Below are 21,235 nucleotides of genomic sequence, written 5' to 3'. Positions count from 1 at the left end.
TTTGACGAGTCCTGCAGCTGTTTCCACTGTTGTTGTCATGAACTGAATTATCTTTGTGGTTTCACAGGCTGGTTCAAATGTTCATAAACTTTTAACCGATATGTCTACTCATAATCATCTTTGAGCCCTTCGTGGTAGAGACATTTTGATTTCTCTTCGATTCTTTGAGTTTGAATTTGAAAAGTTGTTTGCCTCAAGATCTAAGCCACCCAGGAGAACATTTTTTTTTTTGCTACATCAGCTCTCTTTCACAACAAGTCCTACTAACATTTTGCATATTTGCTTGTTGCAAACTTTGCTCCAACTGTACACAAATGCCCTGGTAACCTTGTTTTGATAGATATTTTAGACCAGAGACCTCAGGAGAAGGATGCATTTGGAATCGCTTCACTGTTGATTCTGCAGCTCGTGAACTCTAACTACATAGTAAACACACCTGGCTCTCCAGCTCTCTCTGAACGTGAAGCCACTTCAGTCTGAGGGCGCCGAGGTCCTCTGCAAACTTTGTACGCTTAAAGTGGAGAGCATGGACGTCCGGTTCAACAACATGAGGCCCAGACTGGCACAAGAAATCGAGGAGGAGCTGCCCGTTGACCACGCCTGCCTTTAACTCCTGAGAAGGAAACGTTCATATTCAGAGAATACAGAAAGTTATACAGAGAGTTACATATGAAAAACAAGCCCACATCATCCAGCTGTGATATTATACAGGTACCTCTGCTGTGCTGCTGAAGTTGCTTACATGTACACAGTGTTGAACGCATACTTTATTTATTCCTCACTGTTCTTGAAGTCTGAAAATCATTCACATTTATATGAGAGTAACAGCTATAAGCTTCTACTTCATCTTTGCCCATTAAGAGAATATTATTGAGGAGTTTTAAGCTGGTAGGGAAACTGACTAATTAACACTGATGCCTTAATAATGTCTTTAACCGCTGCCACAGGGTCACAATCAGACAAGAAAATTGCAGAAACAGCCTTTATTTGCATTTAAAATGATAAAGATATACGATCAGGTTATAGGTTATACCAGTTGTAAGTAAGACTATGGGGGGGAAACAGTTTTTATTTACATACTTTCTAAAGCAGAGTATGGTTGAGTTGTTTTTTCTTTTCTGAGTGAAAAAGGTCAGACACATGAGAGAAACAGCTAAGGCCAGTAGGATCTCTTAGTGTGAATTGGCGCTATTGTGACGACCCTGCTGGTTGCTTGTTTTGCTGGCTGTGCTGTCTGCGTGTTTCAGATGCTCAGCAGGTGTTGAGAACACCTGGGACGGGTGTTCCCAATCCATAAGAGCAGGCCCCACTTCCTCATTGTTGGGAAGAAAGAGAGACAGAGAGAGAGAGGCTGCTCCCCGATTTAGCCATGCTCCTCTTTCCTTTTGTATGATTTTAAACACTCATACCTTTGCTCATGCATACACTTTAACACAACTGATTGAATGACTTCCACATCTCATGTTTGCTGAACTCACTAATTAACTTAAATAAATGTAACATATTGGAGTAACTCCTTGTCTCCTCCCGCCATTTGTCACTGGCTTTGAGCCGGCTGTATAGCCGGCTGTAAATAAAGATTGATGTTACAGACTTAAGCTAATTCACTAAATGTCTTTAAAGTTAGCACAGTGTGTAATATTGAAATACAATCATTACCATTGGAATAAACACTCAAATTAACCAGTTCTGTACAGAAACTTAGAGAAACAGTGTACGTTTGAGTGACCTGGTAGTGCTGCAGGTGTTCAGTGATGTGAGCAGCGTCTTCGGCCTTGAGGACAGCGTCTGTCTCCTGGTTCAGTCGAGCCTCCTGTGTCCTCAGCCAGTCCTCCAGCTCACACAGCAGCCTCAGAGGAGGCCAAACTGTCAGCAGGCGCTAACGGACAGGAAGGAGGTTTTAAAATTCTAATTCTATCCTTGCTCTTTTTAATAGTTTAATTAATTCTGTGAGTTAGCCATCTGCTAACTCTCAGTTGGATTACAGACATCTGGTCCCGTCTAAATGAATGAACCTTTCTTTGGTTGATAACATCGTGACATCATCTCCTCTGGTGATTGACAACGTCTTAGATATAGAAATGAACTTTCTGCAAGACAGACCTGGCAGGAAAGTTTTAATTAATATAATTTAGGATCTGCGGTTCCATTCACTGGTGATGAACGGCGGTGGGGGAAAATAAAAAAAAATGATCTTCAACTCCTGAATTCCTGAAGTCTTTAATCACCCCAAAGCTGATACAGCACAAAGACTCCCCCTTTAGGAGGAGTGGGAGGGGATTTCTCCAAGGCTGAGTATTTTTTGAATAGAAAAAGGCTTTTCAATGGATTTGGATTTAGTGATATGTCCAGTTAGCATTTCGTCTCTGCTGAAAAGACGTTTAAAAGATGTCTCGGGCAGCCGTTGAAATTATGTTCAGTTCAGACCAGAATTCACCGGGAAATCTGCTCTTGTGTCAAGATTGGTCACACGTTCCCACACATGTTAACGCCAATTCTCAAATCCAATCTCATAAATATTGCTGATAAAATGATTGCATTGACTGTTCAGGGCATCGCCGTCACTGACCACAAAAGATTTCATGGGTAGGGTGGGATTTGATCACCAGATGCCTGCATACAAGCTCACCGCTAACCAACATCTCCCTTCACCTACAAGCCGTTAGGTTAAGATCAACTAGGTCTGCACCCAGATCTAGAAAGTTTGGATCATCATGCCGTGGTACGCATCAGTGCATCTGTATTTATAAACTGATGCCCTGTGAAATCTCTCTGTGAGTACTGTACCTGCTGCAGGCGGTCTTGTATCTTCGACAGGTCAGAGGTCAGCTGGCTCCAGCTTGAATCCAGCTGGCTGAGCTGAGCTCTCAGCCCGGGACAGTCGGCTTCTCTCAGGTGGAGCAGCTGAGAGGCGTCCCGGGATACAGACGCCCTCTGCACTGACTGGGACTCGACCTCCATGGAGAAGTCCTGAGGGGGGGTTTGTGAGGAGAAGCAGTGTCAGAAAATGAATCAGTTATGTGTGATTAATACTTTAAAGAGGTGATTGAGATTCATGTCACACAACGACCTGTTTCAATAACAATATTAAACTGAATATCTTCTGTTTAAAAACATTTCGATTTTAATTATGAGCAACAGGAGTGCGTTGTTGTTCCGAAGCAGACAGATCTTATTTACTCGGCTAAAATGAAAGTTCTAATATTATTTGATTTGGTTCTGGTTGTTCCGGTCTTTTCTGGAGATTCATGCTGTGTTATGAGATTCAAATAAATACTAATAAATAAATAAATAAATAAATAAATAAAGCAGGTCTTTTTTTTCAGAGCGAAAAGTCCGTCCAGTCATGGAGAGTAGAGATGTGGATCGAGCCTACGTACCAACATTTGACTTGATCTGAATCCAAAAACTAAGATCTGATTCAGAGACTATTTCTGTGAATACTGACCCATTCAAGGGAATTTTTTTTAACACATTTTTTTGTTTCATTTTACTTAATTAATCCAGAGGGGGAAATTGTGGTTTACACTCTGAGAGACATGCTTCTCACACACTTGCTCAAACAGGAGCCTGTGGACCTGCATTAATGGAGAGATGTCAGAGTGAGGGGGCTGCACATGAAACAGCTCAGGAGGTGACTTAGCAACTCTCCAGCAACCAGACCAACTTCCTTCCTCTGGTCCACATTGGGACTTGAACCAGCAACCCTCCGATTCCCAACCAAAGTCCCTACAGACCGAGCCACTGACCCCATTTCATTCAATGTGATCAGATCATTTAATCCAGCGTTTTTATTTTATTTCACGGAAGTGAGAAAAGAAAGGTAAACCAAATGTGTGATTTTTAAATTATCCCTGTGCTTCTTACATTTCCAACTCTAGTCCGACTGCACAAACCAGAGGCACAAGTTAGAGCTAATTCAACTTTGAAAAGAGATGTAAAAAACCAACATGTGTGCACAGTTGTCATGTGTCTGCTGAGGAGAACAAAGACCGTGTTCTTGTGTTAATACCACACAAATGGAAACAGGAGCCGTCCTCACAATATGATTTATAAATGTTCTAAGAAGACTTGAAGCGTTACCAGCAGCTCGATCAGATTGCTGTGAACACACTCGGCGCTCAGCTCAGAGGTGTCGGCCAGGTTTGACCAATTCTTCAGACGTTTGTTGGCACCGACCAGCCAATCGCTGACCGAAGTAAAATCTGTGTGGAATCTGTGAGGAGGAGGAAAGAAACCATAGAAATTAGACTAATATAATAAGAAAAATGTACTAAGTAGGGTATGAGTTTTTGCAGTGTTCCTCGTTTAAGGGATGGATCAAATTGCCGGGAAGGTTTCATTATCCGCCTCCTTTTTGTTTGTTTATTGCAGTCAGTCTTACCTGGTCCGGCTGTCCTGGATGTCCATGCAGCGTTGAATCTCCTGCTCTGTCCACCTGTAGGCGCTCTGCCATCGCTGCTCAAGGGCGCTCCCCGTGTGACTGACCGCGGCGGTGAGCGTTGGCTCCATCTGCAGCAGCTTCCTCTGATCCAGGAGCAGTCCTAAAGAAGCTCTGCTCTCATCCAGCTGGACCAGTGTTTGCTGAGAGGAAAGGTTGGAGAAGAGATGGTGCTTTTTCTGGCTTTCATACAGTTTTTATTAGAAATTCTATTAAAACTAAAAGACAATCTGACATAAGGGGCAGAAAATTGTGGCAAAATTGCATCTGTGAAATGTAAAAAAGGTTAAATTACAGAGAGGACAAATCAGCTAGAGAGTTAGATACCACTGATTCATGCTCTTTGAATAACCCCACTGCTATGGTAACGGGTCTTTTTTTTTTTCTCTGGACAAACATATCATATCTGAACCCTGCCCTGAAAATATAAAAACAACCAAAAGAAAAGAGTGGAGTCAGTCAGAAATAAAAGGGTCAGATGAAGAGGTGACCTCATATAGTCGAGTACTCGACGATTCATTCGTCAGAGTCGACTGCCAATCTCATCGTCGAGCACAAGGATCACTGCATTCCAGCTGTATTGGGTTTTTTATGTGTAAGTTTACTTTTTCTCTCTCTGAGCCAAACAGAGAGACTAATCCACGCTTTCATCACTAGCAGGCTGGACTATTGTAACGCTCTCCTTTCTGGTCTTCCCAAAAACACAACCAATCGGCTACAGCTACTACAAAACTCTGCCGCACGAGTACTGACAAAGACCAGAAGGAGAGCACGCATCACACCTGTTTTAGAATCTTTACACTGCCTGTTAGTTTTCGTGTTGATTTTAAAATTCTTTCATTAGTTTATAAAGCATTACATGACCTTGCACCAGACTACCTATCAGATATGATTTTAGTTTATGAACCAGTACGGCCCCCTCAGATCCTCCAGCTCCTCTCTCTTAGTTGTTCCGCAGAGCAGGACAAAAACCTTCGGCGACGCTGCTTTCAGCTGTTACGCTCCGAGACTGTGGAACGACCTTCCTGAGGGTCTGAGAGGAGCCCAGAATATCAAGATTTTTAAACGCAGTCTTAAAACTCATTTATTCAGTCTGGCTTTTATATAGTGCTTTATATAAATTCAAATCTTAACATTATTTATCCCACTACAATTTTAAATATTCTTCTCCTATGTATTAATTTTAATATCTTTTTGCTTTTATGTGTCGTATTTTATTTTCTATTTTTTATACATATTTCTTAATTCTTATTGGTGTGCATTAGTCTCTCAATGACTTTTATCAATGATTTTATAAACTACTTTTTTTGTCAATAACTTTTCTGCACTCTTGTAAAGCACTTTGAACTGCAATTTAATTTGTCTTAAAAGGTGCTGTATAAATAAAGTTTGATTGATTGATTGACATAGACTTGCCAAATAATTCATGGCTCATAATTCATACTTTAAATGCAGTTCTGAAAACCACTCGTACATTAAATCAATCTCTTTAGTGAGTGCAGAAATCGCTCTGAACACATGTTTTAATGACAATATCTATAAAGTTCCTGTCTGAGATGAATTATAATCACATTCTCAAGATATTATAATGTGTTCATCAGACTTTATTAAGCAAGACTTTTGCCATGTCGTCATCTATCATGACACATTCAATTCAAACCTTTTATTTTTATTTTTGAAAGGACATGGAGGTGTTCCTTTATTGCACATGAGGATCACAAGAAGCTCATTAAAGCTGAGGCAGAGACGTCACTCCCTCCACATACTCTGCAGCACCATTTAAACATGTAAACTAAGTTAAGAGGCAAGTTGACTGGAAAGAGTAAATGTTATGATACAAAAAGAAAATCTTGTTTATTGGGTGTCTGAGTGATTTAAAGAGATCTGGGTAAAATCAGAGTGAGATGAGTGGAACAAATTCTGATGAGGCAGCAAACACTGAATGATGCGTGTGTGTAGTGTTGGAGGTGTTGTCACCTGGCAGAGATGTGAACGATCCTTTACTAACTCCTCATCGTCTCCCTCCGGTTCCTCGCTGCTGATGAAGGCTTCGACATCGTCCAGCAGCCTTCCAAGCCGACCGCAATTATCCTCCCAGCGGTTCCACTCCTGCAGCATGCACACATCCACAAAACATAACATTTGAGTAAATAACATTTGATTTGTGAGCACAAACACAGAACACAAGGAATTATTCCAGCAGAGACCCCACTTCTTGTTTATGTATGAACTTTTTATGGCCCTCAGCAAATGTGCACTACAAACCTGGAGTCTCCTTTGAGAAGCCGCTTCCAGTCCCAGAGCCTGTTGCTGCAAAGCTTTGGCTCGGACCTCCAGCTGGACCCGCTCATCCTCCTGACATTCGAGCGCTTCTGGCTCACGCTGGAACAGATGCTGAACAAAAGCCAACTGAGATCTGAGGACCTGCAGGAGCTTCTGGATCGACAAGAGACAAGATTCATGACAGAAGGGAAGGGAAATTATTGCAAAGTAAGCCTGAGAAATGAAGCCAGAGACTCTGAATGTAAACCGAGGCCAAAACATCTCTGTTTTAACAAAAAGAGAAACACAAAAATCAAGCACAAGCTGTCGTTTCAGGTTGTTTTAGCACTGAATATCCCTTTGATATCTATCATGAGGCTTTCTCTACACCTTTGGGATAGTGCCTAAGCATAAATCTGGTCTCCCCCTGCCTGTTGAACAACTTGTTGAAAGCACAGTGAGACCTTGTGTCTGCAGAGAACGGCTTGAAGTTGGCAGCGGTTATGGACCTGGTTCATCTGCCTCTCTGTGAAGCATTCTTCACCCAGCTCCAAGAGACGAGTCGTCCCCTGAAGCAAGGACCGGGAAGCCTGCTGTAGCTTGACTTTTTCCCCTGGACCCTCCCTCAGATGTCTGCCCAGCACACACAGCTGAAAGTTTAAAGGACATGTGTTTAAACTTTTGAAATGCAGATATTTATACCTAACTTTATCATTTAAACCTCATCAAGTGTTTTTCTGCTAAAGAGGAAGCCTTTGTATTGTCTTTCAGTTTTCTAAATGATCTCTGAAATGTTCATTATATCATCATAATCAGAAAAATAACAATGAAACACTTATAGCCATTGCTCTTTGGACCAATTAAGCCTTTCTTAATCGTCCCATCTTTGTTCTTAGAGAACATTAATCATCATTAACACATTTTTTCTTGGACTTTTTCATCAGTGAACATAAGCAAACAAAAAGCAGCCGAGCACTCGTTACCTCCAAACTGGGAGCTTCCTTTATGCTGGGGAAAATCTCTCTTTTCCCCTGTTCAAACTCGTCCAGAAGACATGGCCTGTTGGACGGGAGCTCCTAAGAGACAAAACGTACCGATGGGTTTTCTCAGAGTGGGGGGAGAAGAAGTATTCAGACTAAAGTTAAAGTACCACAAAGTAAAAAATGATCTATTTCAAGTTAAAGACTGAAAATCAAATGTTTGTGTAAAAGTTAAGAAATTAAGTTGCACATTTCATAAGGGGCGGAGCCAGACTGAGTGGCTAAACTGGGGCACTGACCTCTGCAGGAGTTGCATGACTTCAACTCCTAACATTGAAAAAACTTAAAGATTTTACATTCCTGTGTATATCTCGTGACTTTAAAAAGTAACCCAATGCAGTGGTAACTAAATATTCACAGCTTACGTCTTTAAGACTCAAAATGAAAACGTACATCTAAGTCAAAACAAACAAATATCCAACGTCACGATCTAAAGAACTATCAAAGAAAAATGTGCTACTTTGAAATGCAAAGAAAGTTATAGCAGAGCTCGACTCTAGAACACAATGAGCTGATTGTATCATTAGTCCCGCCTCTGAAAAGGTAAATAGCCAATCATAGTTAAGAACTGTGAGGTGGCTCTTCGGAGAGATCAATAATGGGTCCCTCAAACTCTGCCCTCAGCCCTGATTTTCACAATACTATTAGATACTGTAAGAAATGAATCCTTGATCCTAGAAAACACCAAACCGTGTGACTGATCTGTATCCCATACCTGATGTTGGTGTGCCATGCCCAAATGTTGAAGGAGCTGATTGCGGGATGAGGTGGAGATCAGCTGGACTGTCTGTAGACCATCCTGAAGGGAGGTCAAACACTGGAGAGCTTCTGGTTCTTCACTGGAAAGCATCGGTTCGGTGTCTGACTCCACTTTACTCAACAGTTCAGACACAGTCACCATCTCAGCTGAGACGCACTATGAGGGAAAAAAGGACAGAACCACAAAAACAAGAACACTGAAGAGTATTTTTTAAATTGATGTCCTAATCAAAAGTGTAAATGAATAAAAGTTTGAAAAGTAAATAAGATGTTTTTCTATAATCTTTAGTAAAATAGATTTGACACAATAGGCAGTACAGTTGTATATGACGTGTGTGTGTGTGTGTGTGTGTGTGTGTGTGTGTGTGTGTGTGTGTGTGAGTAGCATCATGGTCAGTCACCTCCTGCTGTATCAGCCTCAGCTGGTCGTCATCTTCCTCAGAGCCACAGGGCGTCAACAGAAAGTCGGTCAAATCGCTCAGACTGAGGAGGACCTTCCGCACCGCATCGTACAACTCCTCACTTACACCTGGATGTGAGCCGTCTGCAGAGCTCACCTGGGAAAAGAAACATTTACAATTACAGACCGCACTACCCATTACTAAACCCATACAACCAAATATCTACTTAGATGTGTCTACACAAGAAACTGTATTTAAGACGGGTCACCAATCACTGCTCCTGAACAGTAGTGATTCTAACGAGGCAGATTTAACCTCTGGTACAATTCTACTTACTATTTGTCTCAGCACGGAGGAGGACTCATTAATCCCATGGAGAACAGAAGAAGCAGATCCGGATGACAACATTTCTTTTTCTGGATCCTGAATTTTAAAAATAAAAATTGTTCTCAGTGGTAGTTTGGATTCACAGTGAGGAAAACATGCAAGGAGTTCAAAGTAGAGCCCGACAGATTAATCAGCCAGCCGATAATGTCGGCCGATATTATCATATCTAGTGACTATCGGTACCAACATTTCTAATCGGTCGGGCCCTTGTTAAAAGAACTTCTGCAGTCCCTTTTTCTCTTTTCAGGATAAATACATGTTCACTTGTAGTGTCATTGAAAGGAGGACAATAATCAGTCTTATTGTTGTCAAAGATTTAATGGCTACTGCAGTCAAAGAAACTGAAAAGTTTGCAACAGTCTTGCTTCTAATTTAGAGCTGATAGCGAGTCGCACACTTAAAGAATACTCTCTTCTTTTTTTACTCTATTTTATTCTTTTTGTTTATTGTTTTGCTAAAAAAAACAAAGGACTTTCTAACTCTCAAAGTGGGAGGAAAACAAAGGACCGAATCATGCCTTTACCAAACTAAGTGATTGTTGAACGTTAAGCCTGACTGTTGCCATGGAAACAGATGTAATGATGGTGTTGCTTTCCCTGTGTCTACTTCTTGGAAATCATTTTGCGTCAGTCTATCAGGTCCCTCCTGACCCTCGTGACCCGTTGTGCTCAGCTTGAGAAGATCTGATTCATCGCTCCCTCAAGATGATCACGTGTCTGTATTTTCCTCCTACCTTTTCATGAGTCGCTCCGTCCTTTGAGCTGAGGAGCTCCTGAGGCTCCTCCTTCACTTTTTTCAGAGTGCTCACTTTTTGAGAGATCTGGGTGTAGAGTTGACTCCACCTCAGCTGCTCCGTGTCCTTTTCTTCCCGTCCAGCCGAGCTATGGACCGATAGACACACATGCACATTAAAACACATGTCGGTTAATTCTCAACTCCTATGGCACCTTTCTCTATTTTTTTGTACCTGATCTGCAACTCAGGGGACTTCTCGGCTTGTATGGATTCCTCCACAAACCCACTCTGACTGATGCCATCTTTCTGTTGCTTCTTCAACACATTCAGAGAACCCTGAAAATTGAAGAAGAAATGCTGAAAATAAACTTTTTTTTTTTTGTAGTGTAGTGTAGTGTGTCTATCATGCACTGCATTGACTGCATTCATTCACAGGGTTTTTATTAATGTGCATTTATCACCACACAGGTACTGTAACTAAATCAGTCTTGGCTTCAAAGCTGGACGTCACTGACAGGTTAATATGTCTAATGAATGTTGGAAAAGTCTTCTGAAAACTTATTAGACTGCCTCCCAACAGGCTACTGTAAGTAATGGTAACTGCACAACCCCCTTTTGTAGCATGCAAATAAATACTGAGGATTTAAAATGATACATTTTGCCTAAAAAAAAGGAAGAAAATGGTGATATTGAGTAGAAAAAAAACTTTGAGAAATGTTCAATTTAGTGGAAACATGACTTACTGCAGACTATTTGTGCTCCCTGTACCTGCACAGACCTTTCTCTGTTAATGTTCTCAACCATCCTCTGATTTAAGAATTCTAAAATAAATTAGAAAAGTACTCTGAAGCGGTCTGTTTTCTTTCTCAGATACGTACCAGGTCTAAAGACTGGTCTTTGTCTTCCTCTGCTGTAGATCTCTCTGAAGCTCTTGCGTCAGTGGATGGAGTTACAGGAATCAGTCCTCTGTCTTCCACTGCAGCTGCTGCCTGATGTGGTTCTGTTTGAGGGTCTGTGCTGAGGGTTTCTTGTTGTGGTGATCCTTGTCGGTCCACTGTAGTCGCAGCAGTAACCTCATCTTCGGCCGCCGCAGTGTCAGGACCAAATGCTTCCCCAACATCAGCTTTGTACTCCATCGTCATCAATGTAGCGTCTATACGTCCCGAGAGAGAGTCTTTTGAATCCAGCTCAGGCTTCACAGATATTGTCTCTGTGTCTTCTGAACTCATCTTTACATCAGTAGAAACGTCACCAGGCAAACTCTCCAGTTTCTGAGAGGCAATAAAAAATAAGAACCGATAAAACGACATTTCATTTGAGATTATCAGTTTATGGAAGAGACAGTGAAAAGAGAAGGGAGGACGTTAAATCGGTTACTTTGTTCGCATAATTACTGTAACTCCCATATCATTTATCAGAACAGGTTTGTTTACATTTGGAAATAAAGAAGTTCTTCTAAACACACAAAAAACAAACGTGAAAAACATCATAAATTCTTCTCTAACAGTTTTTAATCTCTGAAATCAAATATATAATTTTACCTTAACTTCTGATGTTGGCTCCCTTTCATCGATATCCTGACTTTGCACATCTAAAGCGTCGAGCATGTCCTCTGGGTCCTAACACACATATTCAGACACAAATATAAATGAAATCCATGCACACACACACACACACACACACGCACACACACATGCGTTCATGCCATTCTCATGTGTGTGTGTTTCTCCTTGTGTACGTGCGTCAGACGGCAGCTTTCTAAGGAGCAACATGTTTCTAGCAGCTGCCTCTGACAGTGTCAGAGTGGATTCATGAGGAAATAAGACAGCCTGTGTGACACGGCTCAGTTTCAAACATGCAAAGATGTTGCTGAAATCCTCAAAACCCCAGAAAAAAAATTAAAGCAATTAAAACATGAAGAAAGGAGGGAAAGAAGAGAAGAAGAAGCCCCGGAAATGTTGAGTTTCACTCCAAAATACAGGGACGAGTTATTACACTGTCAGGTTTGACATTTTGTAATGAAACCCAAACCAAAGAGGTGCCCAGAAACGTGCTCTCCTGAGCTGTGATTGGGTTTCAGATTTACCTCTGGTATGCTGCATGTTAGCGTATCAGAGGACGACGAGTGACAACTCTTGTTCTCCTCATCCTCCTCTTCCTCTGACACCTCAGCAGCCTCCTGCTTTCAGTGATGAGGGTGCATGATTGGATTAAAATTTCAAGGACGTTAAAGTTGTCTCACCAGTTTCTTGATTATTTTAAAAATAACCTGTTGTTCATTGTTCGTTATTCTGGTAGGTTCATTCAAAACAGTTGAATCATTTCATTTCTCTGTGCAGAAGAAGTTGCTTTAAGTGAGCTAAACAAAGTTCAGTTTTTATCTTTGCTCAACATTCAGGAAGAAGTTTGCAGCCATTGGGCATGATGTAGATCAAGGTGGGTAGGAACTATACAAGGTCAGAATTACCTCCCTCATCCCAAAAAATCCCTAACAACGGACATTGTTTCAGAAAACAGAACCCTACCAGGAAAGATTCAACCACTTCCTGGTAGTTTACAGTCAGCCAGTCGACGTCCTTGAAGAATTCAGGGATTGAACTGATGTTCCTTATTCAAATACAGCTTTTAGAGTTCAGAAAACAGATGAAGTCCTAAACTTAATTGCTGCCCTTTTCCCCTGAAATAGCTTGATTAAAAGTGGTGGACTGCTATAGATTATGAAATGATTAGTGAGGAAGTTCTAATGGTTTTAATTCAAACATGACTCGTGTGTTATTGTTTGCACTGAACGCTTTATGTTATGATTGAGATGAATATTACCTGGACCGAGCCTATTTGTGTGGCTCTTGTTCCTTCAGACGAGTCAAAGACTTTAGTGATGCTGACGTCCTCCTCCCGAATGTTTTCCTATGTTTGACGAAAGGACGGAACAAACAGAGAAGAACTGAGAACAGGACAATGTGAAAAACGAGTTGATACAAAAAGCATATTCAAGGCTGTCTCTTTGTGCCTCTGTTTCAGGACGAGAAAAGAAAAGACACAAAGATTCCACAGATCAAACCTTGTGTTGCGTTCTGTACAGGAAAGTAACAAAAAGAAAAAAACTTTGAACTTTCTCTAACTTCACGTGCGTTACCTCCAGCACTGTGGCTTGTTGCTGGGTGAGCTGCTCCAGCTCCTTCAGCTGCTGCAGCAGCAGACTGGCTCTGGAGAAGACCAACAGGCTCTCCTCTGCTCCCTGTGGGAGCTGAAGATCTCCTTTGCATCTCTCCATCTCCTCCAGCGTCCTCTGCATCGACTGCACGTTGGCCAGGATCACCTTCAGGTCAAAAAAAAAAAATGTTTAAAGTGTGTTCAGAACATTACGAGTCGGCTGTGATATAAAATCATTCAATGTGGTAAGACAGTCATGTGTGAGCCTTAGTCTTAGTCGAAGTAGTTTGATCTTTTTACATAGATTTTTATTGATTTTTTTCACCTTTTTTCACCATTACAAAGATCCTTTAACACCCTAGTGCTCTAACATTCACAGCAGTGACAACAGGAATAAATAATAATAAAGTTTGATCCTTTTAAGATTTAAGCATAAAAAATATAACCAATGATTCTGTTACTTATCTTAGATGATGCTTTACAGTATTTATTTACCCTTAAAACGTATAGAGTCTTAATCATACACATAAGAATGCCAATACAATGAAGCTGCATATTTGTATCCATAGCCGTATGAGCAGTATTAGACATATCTCCATATAATAGGGGAATGACCTATAAGTCATATTCTGTCGATGCTTCCTTTGAGTTAGAAAGATCCCTGATTCCAAATGTTTGTGTTTCATGTTTGTAGTATTTGCTTCTGTTGTCATGCTATAGTTGTGCCGTCCTTCTGTAAAGGATTTGCATGATGTTGAAACGTTTAATAAGACTAAATATGTCATGATTTGGTTTCTTATTTTCAGAGTTTAGGTTTTCTTGTTTTTAAGTTCTCATTCTTCCCTGATGGTGTTGTTTCCCTTGTGTGTTTTCTAGGTTAGTGTTTCATGTGTTATTTTGTAACTTCATATCCTAGTGTTTCTTTATGTTCTAGTGTGTTTTGTTTCCTTCTTGGGTTCTGTGTGTCTTCATGATTTAGTTTGTAGTTGTCCTCAGTGTTTCTTGTATTCCTGCCTCTGTGTTTCCCAGTGTGATTGCCCTGACTGTCTTCACCTGTGTGTTGTTAGTCTCACCTGTGTCTGATTACCCTATGTCTATTTAGTCTCTGTGTTTCTTTCCTTCGGTGTCAGTTCATTGTTGTTTGTACATCAGTTAGCAGTGTCAGTAGATGTCTGTTTTCCTCGTGCTCTAGTGTTACTTGTGGTTTCCTTGTGGCTAATTTTCTGCTTTAGTAAGTTGTGTGTTTGCCTTTGGCCTTTTTGTTTAAATAAATATTTTTTTGTTAGTTCTGCATCTGGGTCCTCCTCTTAGTTTTTCTCGGCAAAATGACAAAATAACTGCACCTGTCTGTTTTGCAGATGCTCCGTCAGAGTTATGTTGGAGTTGTCCATTGAGGATAAAATGGCTCGGATCTTCTGGACATTCTTCTCCATCGTCTTCAGCTCCGTTTCGGTTTCTTCCACCACCTTCAAACGAAGATCATCAAAGACCTGATCAGCGTCCTCACTTTTGGATCGGGAGGGAAACTAACGACACACTCTAGTTTCTTACCTCAACAGCCTGCAGAAGCTGCTCCAGTGGCTCGAGGATCTTGCTTTGCATTTGTTTGACCTGCTGGTCATTCTGGTTCAACTTCTCCTTCTGGGTGCTCATGTCACACACAGTAGAGACCTCATCCAGGACTGGTCTGAAGTCCTGCAGGGCGCTTCTGATCCTCTCTGAGTCATCAAGCACCAGCTGCAGTCCAGAGTTTAAAAATCACATTTATAATGGGTATAAAATATATGAACATACTGGTGAATACCTTTTTATATATGATGAATCATGTCTATTAGTGTCAACATTAATTAATGAAAATCAAACAGGCTTCAATAGAGGAAAAAAATATCCAATGTAATGCGTCTTCAAAGGTTCAAATGTTGTTGTGTTTGCTGTCACTGACCTGCAGGGAGTTTGCATGATTCTGGATACTTCTTGCTGTTGTGAAGGAGGAGGGAGCACTGAGCCAAGACTGGGCCTCGCCCAACCAGCAGGTGCCGCTGTTTACAATGTCCTCAAACTCCTGAAGACAGCAGGGGATCTGAGGAAGCACAATTTCATCAACTACTTTAAAAAAAAAAAAAAAAAAAAAAAAAAAAAAGCCCCTCTCCTCAGTGATGACACAGAACATGCGACAATAATAACCAAGTGTTCCCCACCTTGCTGAGGAAGGCTGTGCGCTGCTCGGCCAGCTGCGCTGTATTTTGGTAGAGCTGCAGCGGTTGGGTGAGCTGGTCTATGAGCAGGTGGGCTTGATCTGGATGCTGCTCCGCAAGATCCTGAACCTCACATTCCAGGAGCATCAGGCGGCTGTGCCACCGATCCAACTCATCCCACACACGCTGGAGAACAAACAGAGTCCAGTGTGGACATAGTTCAGGGTTTGACTCGAGGACTGATCTGCAGTTTTGTAGTATTGTGGTCTCAGTATAATGACATTAAAGCTTCTTACATGTATCCATATTTGTAATAACATTTGTATTTGTATCCATACTGTATGTGGAGCTTTGAGGAGACAATGTAAGCAATGGTTGCAGTTTTTTGTTCCACTCGAAATATGAACAGACATTGTTCAGTTGTAAAAGACTCTGTAGTGGAAAGTGAAAACTTTCTGTGCTATCAATTGATTTTACCCCGAAGTCAGCGATGCCAACTGCTCCAATTAAATGTGAAATGAAAAAGTGGTGACAGATTTGGAAGATAAATTACTCAAATATTTCAAAACAAACAAAGAAACATGTTCATGTTTTTAAACCTGTGTGTATTGTAACACCAGGGTTAAATTACATGCACACACACAAATCCTAAAATACACACACCTTGAGTAATGTTTGAGCTTCGGGGACTGTCGGTGACTGTTGCTCCAGTGACATTTTGACTTTCTCCAGGCCGGAGCCCAACTCTGCCACCTGGTTGTTGAGCTTTCGGACTGAGATGCTCTTCTCCATGAGCTGCAGAGGGACCAGTAAAAAAAACACGTTTATGATATTTGTTTGGAAATTTGTGGCGTCGAGGATACATTGATTTTCTGTTCTCTTCTACCTTCTCCTCCTCTCTTCTTAAAGACAGCTGAACCTCTTGAAGCCTCCTGTTGATATCAGGTGGTATCTCAGCATACCGGCTCTGCACACCGGCCATGATGCTCTGTAGTTTGGCCTTCTGGGAGGACAAATCCTTTCTGAGCTCCTGTCAGTGTGAAAATGAATGGGGGGAAAAAAAAATCAGAAGATGGAATATAAAAACCACAGAGAGACCGCATGAGTGATGAGATCAAAAGTTTAGCTCTAAGGTCCTTTTTTTCCAAAAAAAAGGTAGGTAAGCTCACTGCAGCTCCTCACAGTCTCGGTTATCTCTGTCTTTAAAGTAGAAGGCAGTAAAACATCTTATTGCTGATGGTTCATACTTTACCATGACCATTAAGGTCTCATTATTGAAGCCATATGTGCTCTGTAGCCGCATCTGAGAAAAACAGGCCTCTCTCTCTGCTGCTGTGATAGGCTTCTATTCAAGCTCAAATTTGAAAGCTTGGACTATAAAGCATAAAAAGGAGCCGTACCTGTTGTGTGCTTGGATTGGAACTGGCCTCCAGTGAAGTAAGAACCGCTGACACTTGTTGCTCCACCTCTTCTATCTCCTTTTGGACTTGTTGTCTCTCTTTCTCCTCCGCCTGTGCTGCTGCTACCACCTGCAGATTTTTCTCCTTCAAGCTGTGGAAGGAAAAATGATATTTTTTTAGCATCTCTGACATTAATGGGTAATCATTTTGCACATCAAACAGATCCCACCTCCTGACATTGTCTTGGATCTTCACAAGTGTTTTTCCAACAGGTCCGGGGCTGATGGGATCATGGCAACTAGATAAGCTCAAGGCATGCTCCAGTCGGTGCTCCAGCGAGGCCAAGGCCTGCTGCTCCTGCTCCAGCCCAGCTTGGTGCATCTCAGCCTGAGCCAGAAGCTCCTGGGGTTCCTCCTTAATGAAGCTCACAGTGGAGGAGTCGGGAACTTCAGCCTGAAGACTGGCCAAAAAGCTGCAACACTGCTCCATCTAAAGAGGAAGAAATTCAATCCTCAATAAACCTTTATGTTACTTTTACTTCCATTATATTTCATTTTGCATTTATCTGTTTTCCCCTTTGAATTCCACATGGTACTTCACATTTGGTCAAACCTTTCAAACTCTTTTTTTGGGGCGAAACTCACACTTGTTGTGATGTCCTTCCATTCCTCTCCTCTCTGTTCTGTGTGTGCCATTAGAAAGCCGATACCACGTCGTAACGACACCCAGCGCCTCCAGAGGGCGCCCAGCTCACCGTCCTTTCCAACAACACAGCCCTGCATCGGACACCCTGCTCTCAGCTCTTCTGTTTTACCAGCGAGGCAGCAGAGATCTTCCATCAAAAGCTTGATAAAGTGATGAAAAAAAGAAGGTTAAATTTAAATTTGAATTAGGCAGATTTTCCCCAAGATGTGTTATGGACATGCAAAGTGCAGTCCTTTAACAATGGTACTTGAAACGGTCATAAACCATAGACTGTACAACACATGGACATCGTCTCAGTGATGTCATAAATTGGCTTCTAAAGAGGCGTTTTAAAGGCAAGCGACGGCGGTCACCATTTCAGATATGCCATGTGAAACTCACTTTCAATCAAGTAACAGCTAAAGAGGTGAAGCTAAAGGACCTGGGACCTTCTCGGGACTCCTTTGCATTTACATCCAGCCTCAAGTGGACACTCGAGGAACTGCAGTTTTTTTGCTCTTCTTCATTTTTCAACACCAAAAGGTTGCAGATTGGTATAAGAGTTTACAGCAATAATCAAATTATATAAATACAACTACTTATTCTACCCCTTCTCTTTATGGAGACATGATTTTTTATTCTGTATCAGGGCCAATTGTGATACTTGAGGAAAATACAGGAGATCATCAAAATCCTGGGCACTTTGAATACCTGTCCTAAATGTTGCAGTAGTTCTTTACATAAGATGATCAGATATTGAAAGTCAAAAGGAATTGAACCTCTGTTGCAAATGAAAACTGAAGAAAAAAAACCTTAAGCATCTTAAAAATAATAATAACAGGAAATTTTCCTTTGGATCAAAATGGTGTACCAAGTAAAGGACCAACCATGGAGGTGTGCTGTTACCAAACCTATGGAACTTACAACTTACAAATTATGACATTTTAATGGTCAAGAAGACTCTGAGCAATGCATATTTGCAAACCACCAACACAATAATGCTTCATCAAACCTACCGTAGCTCTTTTCTGTTGGGCAACACATCTATCATATGATGTCACTTGTTCTCCAGCACATTCAGAGAGCTGAGCCTCGAGCCCGGAAAGATGCTGACGTATGTCTTCATGACACCTCCTGTGGCTTTGCTGTCTTGCTTCACACCTGAAGTGACACATTCGTCTTTAGATGATTTTGATAGTTAAATTATGGACATATATATAGAGAAATAATAATGGAAAAAAGCTGAACACAACCACTTGATATAGACTGTATACCCAGTACCTCTCCAAGGACTCCAGTCTGAGCTGGGCTTGGGCCTCCAGTAAGGCTCGTCCAACCAGCAGCTGACTGAAGATGTTGATGTGGAGTTGCTCAGTCTTTTGGAGAAATAGGCAGGGTTGTTTGGGCACCAGCTCGAAAAGGTGGCAAATATGAGCCTGAAATCCATCCTCAAGAGTTTCTAGTGCCTGCTGCGTCTGTCGTTGTTCCTCGGTACAATCCAAAAAGCCTCCAGGAGCTGAGAGGAAGGTGGCTTCAGCATTATGAAGGAAACTGATTGCTCCCTGAGCAGCCCATTGGTAATCTTTCAGGGACTCTCGAGCTTGGGACAAACTGTCCTGTTGGTAACATGTCGATAGTTGTAAAATAGCATACACACAAGTTTAAGTTGTTAGGTTTTAAACTCTCAAAAGTCTGTTGAATGAATAAAATAATTTACGCTTACCATTCTAACATGACACTCATGCATGGTGGCATCTCTAAGGGAGTACAGCTCCTTGTTGTGCTTCAGGTTAGTCTTTTCTTTTCGCCCCAGGCCTTCCAAGACCCTCATCCCAGACTCCATATTTCTCCAAATAACCCAACACCTTCGTAGTGCAATATCTATGGCTTTCTCTTCTGGATCTACAGGTTTGGCTCCCTCCAGCTCCGCTCTCGTACTCTGGAAAAACTCTATTAAGGCAGGAAGCTCGGAGGAAAATCGCAGGCCGAGCAGAAGCTTGGTTTCTAGGTTCTTGACATCGTCTGTGACAGAATTCTCCCAGGAGACTAAAGTTTCCACAGTTTGGCGAATTCTCTGCCTCTCTGAATTGAGCTCAGTTGGGTTCAATTCCTGAGCTATGGCCTCCAACTGGTCAGCTGCTTCTTGACACTGTGTCTTGACCAAGGGAAGTTCAACCAAGAGTGTTTGGCACTGTCTGAACCTCTGACCCAAATTTATATCTTTATCTTTGGCACGCTGGATTTGCTCTTTGGTGATGTCCCTAGATGCTTCCATCTGGCTCCTCCTGTGCAGATATTTCTCTTGTTCAAAGGCATTAATACTGAGAGCTTTGCACTGGTCTTGCAGCTCCCCAATGGTGCACAACAGGGAGCTTCGCTGGGCCTCCTGGCAGTGCTGGATCTCTTGTACTTGACACTGATGCTCCATCAACATGTGTTTCCATTGGGCTGTTTTTGAAATGGTTTCATGTGTTAAAGGGAACATTTGTTGCTTCAGATCAGTGGAGATGTTCTCTAAACAAGCCTGAATGGTCAACAATTCCTCGTCTGACGAAGTTCTCTCATGAATCAGCTCCTCTAATTCCCAGCTGGTTGCTTTCTCTAAAGCTAGCAATCCATCTAATTCTGTCCAAAGTCCTGACAGTCTGTTGACAAGGTAGCGGCTCTCCCCTGGACTCAACCCTGCAGCTATTTCTTTGCAACTTTCTGCCATTCCTTCCACAAGCTTTATTGTGCTCTCAATCTTCACCGTGGCAAATTTGTGACTTTTCAGCTCGCTCTCCAGCTCTCTGATGTTGGCTTTTGAAACATTGTCGACATGCGTACAGGGGTCTCTTTTGGCATGCATCTCTGCAAGCCAGGCATCCATGCTAGCAAGCTGGCATAACATTGTCTCCCTTTCTTTCAGATCTTTCTTCATGGTGTCAAGAACATGATCCAAGCTGTCAGTGATGGCCACATAAAGGTCCTCTACGGTCTTGAAAACTTGGTTGCTTTCCTCCATTTCCATGCCAGAGGCTATGTCTTTCATCTGCTCCACTTCCGCTTGCATCTTGGACCTTCGAGACCAAATATCCGTTTGAAATTTCTTCATCTCAACAATTTGAATCCGAGCCTCCTCTGGGAAAAGAGCTAACTTTTTCCCAATCGAGATATGGTTTTCCGCCTGCTTGGCCCACGTGATCAAGTCTTGTAATTGCTTGTTTATCTTAGCTGAAGAGCTGTATGTTGAAATGTCAAGTTTGCTCTTGGTGACATTTATCAGAGAGCCCACTTCCTGGAGTTCACGTTTGATCTCGTCTTTCTCTTTCTGACCCAGAGAGAACTGGACAAGAGCGTCAGACTCGGACTGCAGGTGCAGATAGAGCTGGCTGAACAGTTTGAGGTCTGTGATGAGACAAACAGATTCTAAAGCGCTTTTGCTGTCATTGCTTTCAAAGCTGGACATCTGAAGAGCTTCAAGCTTGGCTCTAAGCTGTTTGGTGTCTTTTATCAGAAGACAGGATTGAGAGGTCGAGCTTGAAGCGTGCTGCAGAGCTCTTTTCACACTTCCTTCTAAGAGCCTCCATTCCTCTTGGACATCTCCAAGCTGGGCAAGTAGAGCGCCGGAGCTCTCAGCGTCGCTCAGGTGGACTGATAATTGGCTACTTATCCGGAGCAGCTCTTCCATCATGTGTTTTTTCAGTACCATTGTTTGCAGCAGGCCATTGAGTTTGCTAGCTTGAAGGGCACTGCTTCCTAAAATATCTCTGTGAAAAAAACAACAATAAAATACGAG

The 21,235-nt window shown here is 41.9% G+C and overlaps 1 protein-coding gene and 1 long non-coding RNA gene across 7 annotated transcripts in view; one reads left to right on the top strand and one right to left on the bottom strand.

Annotated features, from left to right (window-relative positions):
• LOC109988417 (nesprin-2) overlaps window positions 1–21,235 on the bottom strand; it is an 86,861-nt gene that overhangs the window by 37,251 nt on the left and 28,375 nt on the right. For 3 of the 4 annotated variants that reach the window (XM_065963469.1, XM_065963470.1, XM_065963471.1), the window contains exons 39-69: window positions 19,181–21,206; window positions 18,739–19,073; window positions 18,474–18,618; window positions 17,418–17,618; window positions 17,003–17,262; window positions 16,774–16,924; window positions 16,260–16,403; window positions 16,037–16,168; window positions 15,377–15,559; window positions 15,121–15,258; window positions 14,730–14,915; window positions 14,522–14,644; window positions 13,162–13,344; window positions 12,846–12,932; window positions 12,112–12,204; window positions 11,567–11,644; window positions 10,904–11,296; window positions 10,258–10,361; window positions 10,024–10,171; window positions 9,240–9,326; window positions 8,904–9,059; window positions 8,459–8,659; window positions 7,687–7,779; window positions 7,168–7,353; window positions 6,707–6,877; window positions 6,419–6,550; window positions 4,385–4,584; window positions 4,084–4,216; window positions 2,788–2,970; window positions 1,730–1,879; window positions 437–613 (exon numbers count right to left, since the gene is read on the bottom strand). In XM_065963469.1, coding sequence (XP_065819541.1) covers window positions 437–613; window positions 1,730–1,879; window positions 2,788–2,970; window positions 4,084–4,216; window positions 4,385–4,584; window positions 6,419–6,550; window positions 6,707–6,877; window positions 7,168–7,353; window positions 7,687–7,779; window positions 8,459–8,659; window positions 8,904–9,059; window positions 9,240–9,326; window positions 10,024–10,171; window positions 10,258–10,361; window positions 10,904–11,296; window positions 11,567–11,644; window positions 12,112–12,204; window positions 12,846–12,932; window positions 13,162–13,344; window positions 14,522–14,644; window positions 14,730–14,915; window positions 15,121–15,258; window positions 15,377–15,559; window positions 16,037–16,168; window positions 16,260–16,403; window positions 16,774–16,924; window positions 17,003–17,262; window positions 17,418–17,618; window positions 18,474–18,618; window positions 18,739–19,073; window positions 19,181–21,206 — 6,979 coding nt within the window. The remainder of the gene's footprint in view (window positions 1–436; window positions 614–1,729; window positions 1,880–2,787; window positions 2,971–4,083; window positions 4,217–4,384; window positions 4,585–6,418; window positions 6,551–6,706; window positions 6,878–7,167; window positions 7,354–7,686; window positions 7,780–8,458; window positions 8,660–8,903; window positions 9,060–9,239; window positions 9,327–10,023; window positions 10,172–10,257; window positions 10,362–10,903; window positions 11,297–11,566; window positions 11,645–12,111; window positions 12,205–12,845; window positions 12,933–13,161; window positions 13,345–14,521; window positions 14,645–14,729; window positions 14,916–15,120; window positions 15,259–15,376; window positions 15,560–16,036; window positions 16,169–16,259; window positions 16,404–16,773; window positions 16,925–17,002; window positions 17,263–17,417; window positions 17,619–18,473; window positions 18,619–18,738; window positions 19,074–19,180; window positions 21,207–21,235) is intronic. The other variant, XM_065963472.1, reaches the window with a different exon arrangement.
• LOC136182693 (uncharacterized) lies at window positions 14,190–15,901 on the top strand. 3 transcript variants are annotated; one of them, XR_010668738.1, is made up of 3 exons: window positions 14,191–14,409; window positions 14,537–14,974; window positions 15,127–15,901. It is a non-coding gene; the product is annotated as an uncharacterized lncRNA (long non-coding RNA). The 3 variants fall into 3 exon arrangements; XR_010668739.1 differs by having other exon boundaries at window positions 14,192–14,409; window positions 14,537–14,951; XR_010668737.1 differs by having other exon boundaries at window positions 14,190–14,409; window positions 14,537–15,674.

This window comes from Labrus bergylta, chromosome 15 (genome assembly GCF_963930695.1).
Source record: "Labrus bergylta chromosome 15, fLabBer1.1, whole genome shotgun sequence".
Taxonomy (NCBI): Eukaryota; Metazoa; Chordata; class Actinopteri; order Labriformes; family Labridae; genus Labrus; species Labrus bergylta.
This window is presented reverse-complemented; position numbering and strand designations above follow the sequence as displayed.